The following is a 13,361-nucleotide window of genomic DNA, read 5'->3' on the forward strand; positions in this document are numbered from 1 at the left end:
ATCAGCACTTCAGAAGAACAGTGGGGACAGAGTCCTAGTGAGAGAAGTTAAAGCAAGCAAGCTTGGAGGTCAGGCTCAGTGAAGAAGGAAATGGAAGGTAGGGGGAAGCAAAGGACAAGAGACCAGAGGTCACAAAGAGCTCTAAAATGGTGTAGTGGAAACACAAGAGCAAGAGAACATGATTATTGGAATGTCAGTTCCAAAGCCAACAGAATTCCTGCATGGCAGCTCTGGTGTTAGGCCACAGGGGTAGATAATGCTGAAGTGGATCCCATCCTAGAAACAGCAGTAAAAACAAAGCTAGTTTTGTCGGGTGCTTCCAAACTTCCTGGCTTGTTCTTCAGCATTGCCTTCTCTCATTTATCCAAGATCTCAACAGCATTTATTTTACCTACAGACTTTCAGCATTCTCAAATCATAGGAAACAGTTGATAATTAGAATGCAACTGATCATCAAAAACTCACATATTTGCGTTTGAAGTACTCATTCACGTATAAATTCAGCCCGTTTGTTAGATGCCTTATGTGTTTATTGGCACAAATGAATAAAACATAAGCTCCTGAGACCTAAAGAGCTTATGACCTAAGGAGGAAATGTGTGTGTATATATATGTATATATGTGTATATATATATGTATGCATGTGTGTGTGTATATATATATATATATATATATATACATATATATATATTGACAGTAACTATAGTGCAAAGTGTTACTTTGCAAAGTAAATCTCCAGCAGACTTACTTTGCTGATACATATATTTTTTTTTACCAAAGCTTTTACTGAAAGTGCGTTGCTCTGTTAGTGTTCACACTACCTTGAGTAAGCAATCAGTGAGTGTTACTTATAATTATTACTATTACCATCACCCAGTAGGAGATGATTCTAGAAGCATGTGAGATATGACGAAAATCAACAGACTTATACATTTATTATGGAAGATATACATATTGATAATTAAAATTTGGCTTACATAAGCTGTATGTAACAGTTGATGTTTTTCGTGATGTTTCCTCTCACAGTACATTTGATCTTTATCAGCTGACATTAAGGTGCTTTGATGTTTTTAGGGATTTTGTCCATAGAACAGCTCATCAGCCGGGTAGGTGTGATCGGTGTGACTCTCATGGCTCTTCTTTCTGGATTTGGTGCTGTCAACTGCCCATACACGTACATGTCCTACTTCCTCAGGTAAAGAGAACTTGGTCTCTTTTCTTTCTTCCTATGACTTCATGCATACGTACGTGATATCATGCTGCCATCATTAATACTTAAGTATTAGATCTGTGACACGGACTTTTTATTCTTTCCCTCTGCCCTTATGGGCATTATCCTAGGAGTCTTCCTGAATAAGTCTTATCACTTATATTGTTTGTCCTTATTTGTCCTACATTCACTTATTTTTAAAATGGTTGTTTCACTCAGACCCTCTACCTCCTCTTAAAGGCACATTTCTTGTGGACAGCAGTGCGAGCTAATCCCAACTTCAGTCAATCGCTTCCTCCCAAAAGTAGCACTAATTGTGCCTCGGATAAACCTCATTGGCTACAAGACTGCCCTTGCACAAAGCTTTGCCAAGCTGCAGGCGTGCTTACAGATACCTCATAAATGTCACTGGATCAGGGGCGCCTGGGTGGCTCGGTCGGTTGGGCTTCTGATGTCAGGTCAGGTCATGATCTCCCCGTTCCCAAGTTCAAGCCCCATGTCAGTCTCTGTGCCGACAGCTCGGAGCCTGGAGCCTGCTTCAGATTCTCTGTCTCCCTCTCTCTCTGCCCCTCCCTCGCTCATGAATGTCTCTCTCTCTCAAAAATAAACATTAAAAATATTTTTTAAAAATGTCATTGGATCAGAGCTGAGAAAGACTATATAAGAGAGCCACTTACCTTCCACTACCCTGAGACTGCAAAAAATATTAGCTATAAAACATGGCAACAAAAGGACTTCTGTTTATTATAATCATGTTAATATTCTCTAGAAAGAGGTCCTTCAATTACTGGGTAACAATTGAGGTTTATGTGTTTGTCAGCGGCCTTGTATTTATTATGCCCAAGGATGGGGTCCCAAAACATTGCTAACGGTTTGTGCTTATTATAGAAATGTGACTGATGCAGATATCCTCGCCCTGGAACGGCGACTGCTCCAAACCATGGACATGATCATCAGCAAAAAGAAAAGGTAAGATACCAGCACATTAAAAAACCTGTACTCTTGGGGCGCCTCGGTGGCTCAGTCGGTTAAGCGTCCGACTTCAGCTCAGGTCACGATCTCGCGGTCCATGAGTTCAAGCCCCACGTCAGGCTCTGGGCTGATGGCTCAGAGCCTGGAGCCTGCTTCAGATTTTGTGTCTCCCTCTCTCTCTGCCCCTCCCCCGTTCATGCTCTGTCTCTCTCTGTCTCAAAAATAAAAGTAAATAAATAAACGTTAAAAAACATGTACTCTTAGAATTTCTCAACAAGAAAATGTGACTGTGAATTGATAACAGGGAGTTTCATCATATTCATTTTTACAATAAGATACCATCAAAGATTTTGAGGTTCCTTGGTGGCTCAGTCAGTTAAGCATCTGACTCTGATTTCGGCTCAGGTCGTGATCTCATGGTTCATGAGCTCAAGCCCCGCATTGGGCTCCACGCACTGACAGTGCAGAGCCTGCTTGGAATTCTCTCTCTCTCCCTCTCTCTCTGCCCCTCCTCAACTCGCTCACTCTCAAAAATAAACTTAAAAAAACAAAAACAAAGACTTAATGTTTAGTCTTGTGTGAATGAAATTTTCAAATTCCATTTATTTCCTGACTTTAATTCTCTTGAGATAAGTTGTTAGAATAACTTCTATAGTTGAAGGTATTCTACATTGATTGGATGCTTTAAAAGTCTGTTGTCCTACATTTTTACAAAATCTGCATGCCTGATTTCAATCTTTTCAACTTCCTTTTCTCCAACTACTTTGAAAAATCCTTCCAGTCTTCTAGCTGTTGTCCTTTTTGTCATTTTTAAGAAGTAGACTTACAGTGTGTGTTTTTAAAGTGGCATTTCTAGGGGCGCCTGGATGGCGCAGTCGGTTAAGCGTCCGACTTCAGCTCAGGTCACGATCTCACGGTCCGTGGGTTCGAGCCCCGTGTCGGGCTCTGGGCTGATGGCTCAGAGCCTGGAGCCTGTTTCCGATTCTGTGTCTCCCTCTCTCTCTGCCCCTCCCCCGTTCATGCTCTGTCTCGCTCTGTCCCAAAAATAAATAAAAAACGTTGAAAAAAAAAATTTAAAGTGGCATTTCTAGAAATCTGTATCACGGTGGGTTAAAGCCTAGGCTCTAGACTCAGACTTTCTGAATTTGAATCCTTGCCGTAGAGTTCACAGTGTGGCCTTGAGCATTACTTCATGTCTTGGTTTCCTCAACTGTAAAATGGAAATAATAAGAATGAGTTGACATGTAGAACTCTAGAACAGTGAACCATACATAGCTAAGGAAAACTATCGAACTTATTAATAGTCTTGGAGGACAGTCATTAGGTTTTAGTGCTTTGTCTTCATTTATGCATTCATGTATTTTCATTCTCTCAATATAAGAAGCCCAGTTTCTGCTAGGCACTTTGCTAATTGCTGAACGGTCATAGAGATAGAATGAGGAACAATATAGTAAGTTATTGTCTTCATGAAGCTACTTAGTCTGTCTTTATTAAAGTCCTGTTACCCAAATAAAAACTGTGACATAGAGGTTTTAAATTGCATGAGTGTTTCTGCATTTCGTGTTTCGTCCTTCAACATTTTTCTATAATAAGACCCATCAAGTCAAAGTCAAAGAAGGCTTTAATGGAAGAGATGACAACAGACTTTACAATGATAAAGAGGATGAGATTTACCAGCTAATTATTTGTCTCCATTTCTGTACATCTGTCCGAGGGTATTGAAAGTAGATACACATGGATATACATTTGTTCTCTGGGTTTTGTCCACATTCATTTTATACAGTTTATTTTACATGAATGAATATGAATGTAGATTTAAAAAATATAACAGTAAGAGCAACATTATTCAGTATTGAAAGATAATTGTAAAGGAATAATACTATCTTGATTCCCATGATTGTTCTCCTTTTTACTATATTTTATTCATATAGAGATAAATGAATCCCCCACCACCTTCCCCTCTGCCAACCATCATTTCTGTGTATTTGAGTGTTTCTGTTTTGTGTTTATTTTTAGATTCCACATATAAGTGAAATCATATGATATCTTTATGTCTGCCTTGGCATAATAACTTCTGTATTCATCCATGTTGTTGCAGATGGCAAGGTATCATCCTTTTTTTTTTTTTTTTTTTGGCCGTGTAATATTCTCTGTGTGTGCATGTGTGCGCACGCGCCCAACATTTAGGTTGCTTCCGTATCTTGGCTATTATAAGTAATGCTGTAGTAAACCTAGGGGTACATGTAGCTTTGAAATTATTGTGTTTTTTTTTCTTTGGGTAAATACCCAGTAGTTGAATTACTGGATCCTATGGTAGTTCTATAGTTCTGTTTTTAATTTTTTGAGGAACCTCCGTACCGTTTTCCACAGTTGTACCAGTTTACATTCCTGCCCACAGTGCACAAGGGTTCCCTTTACCTCCACACCCTTGCCAACACTTGTTAATTCTTATTTTATCCATTCTGACTGGTGTGAGGTGATATGTCATTGTGATTTTGATTTGCATTTACCTGATTGGTGATGTTAAGCATCTTTTCATGTGTCTGCTATCCATCTGTATGTCGTCTTTAGAAAAATGTCTATTCAGGTCCTCTGCCCATTTTTAATCAGACTGCCTTTTTGATGTTGAGTTGTATAAGTTCTTTATATATTTTGGATACTAACCTCTTATTGGATACATCATTTGCAAGTAGCTTCTACCATTCAGTAGGTTGTCTTTTTATTTTATTAATGGTTTTTTTCACTGTGCAAAAGCTTTTTATTTTGATGTCCCAATAGTTTCTTTTTGCTTTTGTTTCCCTCAACAGAGAAGTCATATCCAGAAAAATATTTCTAAGATTAATATCCAAGAGATTACCACCTGTGTTTTCTTCTAGGAATTTTGTGGTTTCAGGTCTCACATTTAGTTCTTAATCCATTTTGAGTTTATTTTTATATATAGTGTGAGAAAGTGGTCCAGTTTCATTCTTTGCATGTAGCTGTGCAGTTTTCCCAGCACCTTTTATTGAAAGGACTTTTTTTCCCATTGTATATTCTTGCCTCCTTTGTTATAGATTGTTGTATAGGTGTGGATTTATTTCCGGGCTTTCTATTCTGTTCCACTGATCCATACTACTTTGATTACTATAGCATTGTAGTATATCTTTAACTCCAGGTTAGTGATACTTCCAGTTTTGTTCTTCTTTCTCAATATTCCTTTGGTTCTCTAGAGTCTTTTGTGGTTCCATACAAATTTTAGTATTATTTTTTCTAGTTCTGTGAAAAAGGCTGTTGGTATTTTGATGGGGATTGTATTCAATCTGTAGATTGCTTTGGATAGTATGGACATTTTCATAATATAAATTCTTGCAATCCATTAACGTGGTCTGTCTTTCCATTAATTTGTTAGCTGCAGTGTCTTTGATCAATACTTTATAGTTTTCAGTGTACAAGTCTTTTACTTCCTAGGTATTTTATTATTTTTGGTGCAGTTGTAAATGGGATTGTTTTCCAAATTTCTCTTTCTACAATTAGTTTCAGTTTTACTTCTTTCTTATGAATTTGGATGCCTTTTATTTCTTGTCTGATTGTTGCAACTAGGACTTACAGTACTGTGTTGAATAAAAGTGGTAAGAGTGGACATTCTTTTTTCCTGATGTTAGAGGAAAAACTGTTTTTCATCATTGAGTATGACGTTAGCTGTGGGTTTTTCATATATGTCCCTTTTATGTTGAGATATGTTCCTTCTGAATCTACTTTGTTGAGAGTTTTTATGATCCAGTGTTGAATTTTGTCAAATGATTTTTCTGTATCTATTGAGGTGATTACATGATTTTTATCCTTTGTTTTGTTAATGTGATGTGTCACATTAATGTGTGATGTGTCAATATTGAACCATCCTTGCATCCCTGGAGTAAAACTCACTTGGATCGTGCTGAATGATCCTTTTAAACTGCTATTGAGGGGCGCCTGGGTGGCGCAGTCGGTTAAGCGTCCGACCTCAGCCAGGGCATGATCTCGCGGTCCGTGAGTTCGAGCCCCGCGTCAGGCTCTGGGCTGATGGCTCGGAGCCTGGAGCCTGTTTCCGATTCTGTGTCTCCCTCTCTCTCTGCCCCTCCCCCATTCATGCTCTGTCTCTCTCTGTCCCAAAAATAAATTTTAAAAAGTTGAAAAAAAAATAATAAAGTGCTATTGAATTCAGTTTGCTAGTATTTTGTTGAGGATTTTTGCATCTATGTTCATCAAAGGTATTGTAGTTTTTTTTGTAGTGTCTTTGGATGGATTTGGTATCGGTAATGCTGGCCGTGTAGAATGAATTTGGAAGCTTTCTCTTTTTGGGGGGGGTGGTTTGAGGAGAATAAGTATTAACTCTTCTTTATTTTTTTTTAATTTTTTTTTTAATGTTTTATTTTATTTTTGAGACAGAGAGAGACAGAGCATGAGCGGGGGAGGGTTAGAGAGAGAGGGAGACACAGAATCCAAAGCAGGCTCCAGGCTCTGAGCTGTCAGCACAGAGCCTGACGCGGGGCTTGAACTCACAGAGGGTGAGATCATGACCTGAGCCGAAGTCGGAAGCTCAACCGACTGAGCCACCCAGGCGCCCCAATATTAACTCTTCTTTAAATGTTTGGTAGAATTCACCTGTAATTCCTTCTGGTCCTGGACTTTTGTTTATTGGGAGGTTTTTGACTACTGATTCAATTTTGTTACTAGTAGCTGGTCTGTTCAGAGATATCCTATTTCTTCCTGATTCAATTTCTGAAGATTCTATGTTTCTAGGAATTCATCCATTTCTTCTAGGTTGTCTAGTTTGTTGACATATAACTTTTTGTGGTAGTCTCTTACAATCCTTTGTATTTCTGTGGTGTCAGTTGTTTCATTTTTATTTCTGGTTCTATTTATTTGGGTCCTGTCTCTTTTTCATAATGAATCTGGCTAAAGTTTTGTCAATTTTGTTACCTTTTCAAAGAACCAATTCTTGATTTCATTGATCTTTCTACTTGTTTTTAGAGTCTATTTCATTTATAATTTCTGCCTGATCTTTATTATTTTCTTCCTTCTAACCTTGAGCTTTGTTTGTTCTTTCTCTGGTTCCTAATTTAGGTGTAAAACTAAATTGTTTGAGATTTTTCTGATTCCTTGATGTAGGCCTGTGTTGCTGTAAGTGTCCCCCTTAGAACTGCTTTTGCTGTATGCAAAAGATTTTGGATGATTGTTTCTCCACTTTCATTTGTCTCCATGTATTTTTAATTTCCTCTTTGATTTCTTAACTGACCTGTTGGTTTGCCTGGTAGCATGTTTAGCCTCCATGTGTTTGTTTGTGTTTTTTCCAGTTGCTTTCTTGTGATGGATATCTTGTTTCATACCATTGTAGTCAGAAAAGATGCATGATATGATTTCAGTGTTTTAAAAATTTATTGAGACTTGTTTTGTGGCTAGCATATGATCTGTCCTGGAGAATGTTCCATTTGTACTTGAAAAGAATGTGTATTCAGTTGTTTTGGGATGTAATGTCCTGTATATATCTTTTAAGTCCATCTGGGCTAATGTGTCATTCAAAGATGAAGTTTCCTTTTAAAAAATCCAGTTTCCTTACTGATTTTTCTGCCTGGATATTCCATTCATGCATTGATGTAAGTGTGATGTTAAAGTTCTCAACTATTACTGTATTACTGTCAGTTTTTCCATTTATGTCTCTTAACATTTGCTTTATGTATTTGGATGATTCAGTGGTTGCATGAAAAGATGTTTACAGTTGTTCTGTCCTCTTATTGGACTGCTTTCTTTATCTTTATGTAATGCCCTTCTGTGTCTCTTGTTAAAGTCTTTGTTTTAGAGGCACCTGGGTGGCTCAGTTGGTTGAGTGACCAACTTCAGCTCAGGTCATGATCTCACAGTTTGTGGGCTCGAGCCCCACGTCACGCTCTGTGCTGATGGCTCAGAGCTTGGAGCCTGCTTCGGATTCTGTGTCTCCCTCTCTCTCTGCCCCTCCCCACCTTGTGCTCTGTCTCTCTCTCTCCTCTCTCTCTCTCTCAAAAAATAAGTAAACATTTAAAAAAATTTTTTAAAGTAATAAATAAATAAAGTCTTTGTTTTAAAGTCTATTTTGTTTGATGTAAGTACTGCTACCCTGGCTTCCCCACCTCTCACCCCCGCTTTCATCTGCATGGAATATGTTTTCTAAGCCCTTCATTTTCAGTCTGTGTGTGTCTTTGGGTCTGAAGTGAGTCTGTGGTAGGCAGCATACAGATGGGTCTTGTTTTTTTATCCGTTCGGTCATTCTAAGTTGTTTGATTGGAGCATTTAGACTGTTTACATTTAATCATTGATAGGTTTGTACTTATTACCATTTTGTTCATTGTTTTCTGATTGTTTTTGTAGTGCTTCTGTTCCTTTTTTCTTCTCTTGCTGTCTTGTCTTGCAATTGATGACTTTCTCTAGTGTATGCTTGGCTTTCTTCCTCTTTATTTTTTGTGTATCTATTATACATATTTGTTTATGGTTACCATGAGGTTCAGATATAACATCCTAAGTATGAAATGGTGTATATTAAGCTGATAGTCACCTAAGATCAAACACATTCTGAAAGAACTTTTTTCACTCCCCTCCCCCCCATTATATCTATATGTTGTCATATTTTACATCTTTATATTCATTGTTTTCTTCTACTTATGGCCTTTTCTTTTCACTTAAGGAAGTCCCTGTAACATCTCTTCTAAGGCCTGTTTAGTGGTGATGAACTCCTTTAAGTTTTGGATGTCTGGGACAAACTCTCCAATTCTGAATGATAACGTTGCTGGGTAGAGTATTCTTGGATGTAGGTTTTTTTTCCTTTCAGCACTTTGAATATATGTTACCATTCCTTTTTGTTCTGCAGTTTCTGCTGAAAAATCAGCTGATAGCCTTATGGGGTTTCTCTTGTATGTAACTATTTGCTTCTTGCTGCTTTTAAGATTTTGACATTTGACATTTTAATTACAATGTATCTTGGTATGACCTCCTTGGGTTCATCTTGTTTGGAACTCTTTGCTTCCTAGACCTGGATGTCTATTTCCGTCCCCAGGCTAGGAAAGTTTCTGTTATTTCTTCAAATAAGTTTTCTGCCCCTTTCTTTCTCTTCTAGGATCCCTATAATGTTAATGTTTACTTGCTTAATGTGATACAAAAGAACCCTTAGTCTTATTTTTTTTTAATTCTTTTTTCTTTTTGCTGTTCAGCTTAGGTAGTTCCCATTACCCTTCTTCTAGATCACTAATCCATTCTTCTGTATCCACTAATCTGTTAATTCCCTCTAGTGTATTTTCCTTTTCAGTTATTGTATTCCTCAACTCTGATTGGCTCTTTTTATATTTTCTGTCTTTTTGTTGAAGTTCTCACTGGCTTCTTACCCTTCTCTCCAATTTCATGAGCATCTTTATGATCATTACTTTAAACTCTTTATCAGGCATATTGCTTATCTCCATTTCATTTGGTTCTTTTTCTGAGGTTTTGTCCTACTCTTTAGTTTGGAACATCTTCCTCTGCCTCCTCATTTTGCCTTTCTGTTTTTATTCTACGAATTTGGTGAAACAGCTACTTCCAAACTTGAGGAAATGCTCCGGGTATCATCATCTTCTGTGTAGACTGTATGTGACTGGTAATTTTTGTTGACTGGCAGAGGCTGGGGGCCTTGGAGCACTCCATTCTGGGTCTGCCCTGCTGAGATGTTTAGAGCTGAAGTGGGTGTGGGCCAGGATGGTCCTGGGCCTCTCTGTGCAGAGGGCACCCTGGCAAGATAGCTGAAGCTGAAATGTGTGCAAGCTACGGTGTCCCAGGACACTCCATGCAGGAAGCACCCTGACTGGGTGGCTAGAGCCAAGGCTGGCACAGGCCAAGATGCTCCACTCCAGGGGCACCCAGTTGGGGGATGGCTGGAGCTGAGGTGGGGAATGGGCCAGGGTCCCCAGGTATTCCACTCAGGGGGTGCCCTGGCAAGACAGCTGGAGCTAAAGTGGGCACAGGCCAGAGGTTCTCGAGAGGCTCCATACACAGGGTGCCCTAGCAAAGTGGCTAGAGCTGAAACACACGTGAGCCAGGAGGTCCCAGTGCGATCTGCACTAGGGGTGCCCTAGCAAGCTATCTGGAGCTGAAGTGGTGTCAGCATAGAGTGTTCCAGGGTGCTTTGTGCCTGTGTCACATGGTGAGATGGCTGGAGCTGTAGTGAACGCTGACCAGGGGTGCCCCAGCGTGTACAGTTCTGGGGCTGCTTTGCTGGGACAGCTGGGACTGATGCGGTCCAGGGGCTCGGGGCTCACTGAGGTGGTAGTCTGACTAGGGTGTTCAGATCCTGCTCCTGTCTGTACTATTAAGGTGGAGGGGGAACATAAACTGTGGTACCTGCCAGCCCTGGCCAGCTAGAGAGAGTTCCAGCAGCTCCCCAGCTGTCTGGTAGGCTTGTAGAGCTGGTTCCTTTATATTCAAGTCATTCTTGTAAACCATGCCTTTTTTTCTGTGCCTCAGGCCAGACAAATCTGTTCATGGTCCCTCAGTACAATTCCTCTCCCCTGCGCCCCCTGCATTGTACAGCATTGGTGGGGGGAGGGAGGAGGAGGTTCCTTTTAATACTGAGTCTCCACTATTTTGCCATTCTCTGTGGTCTGTCTACCTTTTGTTGTGCAGAAGCTGTTCAGTCAGCCCTCAGTCATTTTTTTTTAATGTTTATTTATTTATTTTGAGGGAGAGAGAGAGAGAGAGAGAGATCTGGGGAGGGGCAGAGAGAGAATCCCAAGCAGGCTCTGCACTGTCAGCTCGAACTCACAAACCTTGAGATCATGACCTTGAGTCAAAATCAAGAATCAGACACGTACTGACTGAGTCACCCAGGCACCCCAGCCCTCAGTTATTCTTCAGGAGGAATTGCTCTATAAATAGCTTAGATTTGGGGTGTCAGTGGAGGAGGTGAGTTCAGGGTCTTCCTACATTACCATCTTTGACACCTTTTCCTTGGATGTGTACTTTTAAGCCATTTCATCACAAGTCATGGTTAGGAATTGACCCTGATCCCTACATGTACCCCTACAGGTTTTGTCTAGTCAGAATCTGGGATGGTTTGTGATCCTCTAGTAGATCTTATTAATTTGAGTGGCTCTCAGAAGAGTCAGCCTCCTAACTTGGCCTAATTATCACCGCAGTGGAGCTGTCAGGGCAAATAAGCTAACATGACAACACTGGGGCCCTTGGGATTCACACTAGAAACACTGTTTTCACAAATACTCCTAGTTGGGCAGGAGTAGTGACCAGAAAACCATCTTTTAATTTACCAGCAGAGAGCCATAGTGAGATGACCTACAAGAAATATAACATCTGTTATGTACAAAAGAATTAATGGTTAAAAATGGGGGTAGGAAAGAGGCACACTGTGTTCTTCCTGGGAACACTAAAGAGAAGATGAGATTTATAGTATTTGGAAAACATTCATCAAAAACCTAGTTCAGGGGTGCCTGGGTGGTTCAGTTGTTTAAGCATATGACTCTTGATTTCAGCTCAGGTCATGATCTCACATTTCGTGGGTTCGAGCCCCTCATCAGGCTCTGCTGACAGTGTGGAGCCTGCTTGGGATTCTCTCTCTCTCTCTCTCCCTCCCTCCCTCCCTCCCTCCCTCCCTCCCTCCCTCCCTCCTTCCCTCTCTCTTTCTGTGTCTCTCTGCCCCTACCCTGCTTGATGTCTCCCTCAAAATAAATAAATAAACTTCAAAAATAATTTTTTTTAAACCATACTTCAATTAGTATGAACACACTGGTTCAGTGATCAAAGCCTTCAGCTTTTTTCAGGTTAAAAGAATTAAGAGATCTGTTATTTTCTTTTTCTTTTGACTTCGATGTCAAAGTTTTTGTTTCGGTAATCTAGGATATAGCTAAATTATAGTCTGTACTCACAAACAGTATTAATACAACTTTGAAATTGTGGTTTTGTGGAAGATAGAAAATACAGCTATGCAACTCTCCCATAGTATAATGAAAAGAATTTGAGCCAGTCACTTTACAGTAAACATGCTAAGTGATCTTGAGCAAATGCTAGACTTAGTTTCCTCATTTGGAAAATGACAGGGTTGGCTAAAGGGTCTCTAGGACCCCTTTCCAACCACAAATTCTGAATTTCTAATGTTTCTGTTTGTGACTAAAAAAAAACTAGAGTATTATAATATGTAAAAGTTTAATGCAAGCTATTACTATAAAGAAAAAATCTTAACCTATACTCTTGAGTTGGTTTATTTATTTATTTATTTATTTTTAGGCTCTCTTGAAAACTTGTAGAGATAGGGGAAAAAATACATTCACTGGTGAAATTTCAGCACCAACCACAACTGCCTTCAAACCATGGTACTGCAAAGAGTTTAAGTAAATCCTTCTATAGAGAATCATAAAAACTAGAAAAAAATCATAAAAGATATTATTCAAAGACACTGGAAAACGAACAGAGGTAAAAATTTTGAAGAGTATCACGTTACCTCACGTTTTGTGGCTTTCTTGCTCGGGGTTGCTCTTCAGCCACTGCCCACTATCCTAGCATCCACTCAGACTGATAAATTTGCAGTTACTCTGGTTTGAACTTGGAAGTGAAATTTTGGAGGCAAGAGACATGTAGAAGTACTAAATAATAGAATCGAGGTATAAACTATCCAAGTCCCTGCCTCATCACTAAACAATACATTTGCAGAGTAGATACCAGAGAGCCTGAGAAAAAGTAGGGAGAAACTAGAAGGGGGTCTACCCTTGAAAGACATAATTCCCTCTTAATGTGATTTGCAGGTGTGTGGTGCCTTTGGCTGCGTGCATTCCCTGAACTGTGTGTAAGATGGGCACACAGCTTGAATGATTGAAAGTGAAATTCTTAACTGGTTTAAGGTGTCACAAGGTAGAACTCAGGACTGGCAAGGTGCAATTAGAAATTTTAGAGGAACCCCTAGAAACAAAGGGACCAGAGAAAGGATAGGCCTTAAAATATAAAATCTGTTCAGATTCTTTGTCAACCACTAACTAACCTGCTCAGGCTCAGCAGAGACCACCAGAGTCAGCTACAAAGAGAGCAGCTGGATGCTGAAAAACTAAGCAAAGATAGTAGTTGCTGCATGCAGTAAGTATGATGGCTTCACAGTTTGAGCCCAGGTAAGCTAACTGCTTAATAGAACAACAACCAACCAAAAAAAAAAAAAAAAAAAAGAG

General features: G+C 39.6%; 1 protein-coding gene and 1 non-coding gene across 4 annotated transcripts in view; one reads left to right on the forward strand and one right to left on the reverse strand.

Moving 5' to 3' along the window:
- GPR89A (G protein-coupled receptor 89A) overlaps positions 1 to 13,361 on the forward strand; it is a 79,214-nt gene that overhangs the window by 39,088 nt on the left and 26,765 nt on the right. For all 3 annotated transcript variants that reach the window (XM_043576039.1, XM_043576038.1, XM_043576040.1), the window contains 2 exons: positions 1,074 to 1,194; positions 2,098 to 2,178. In XM_043576039.1, coding sequence (XP_043431974.1) covers positions 1,074 to 1,194; positions 2,098 to 2,178 — 202 coding nt within the window. The remainder of the gene's footprint in view (positions 1 to 1,073; positions 1,195 to 2,097; positions 2,179 to 13,361) is intronic.
- Positions 1,440 to 1,574, reverse strand: LOC122482205. The gene has a single exon (XR_006297011.1). It is a non-coding gene; the product is annotated as a U4 spliceosomal RNA (small nuclear RNA).

This window comes from Prionailurus bengalensis, chromosome C1, assembly GCF_016509475.1.
Source record: "Prionailurus bengalensis isolate Pbe53 chromosome C1, Fcat_Pben_1.1_paternal_pri, whole genome shotgun sequence".
NCBI lineage: Eukaryota > Metazoa > Chordata > Mammalia > Carnivora > Felidae > Prionailurus > Prionailurus bengalensis.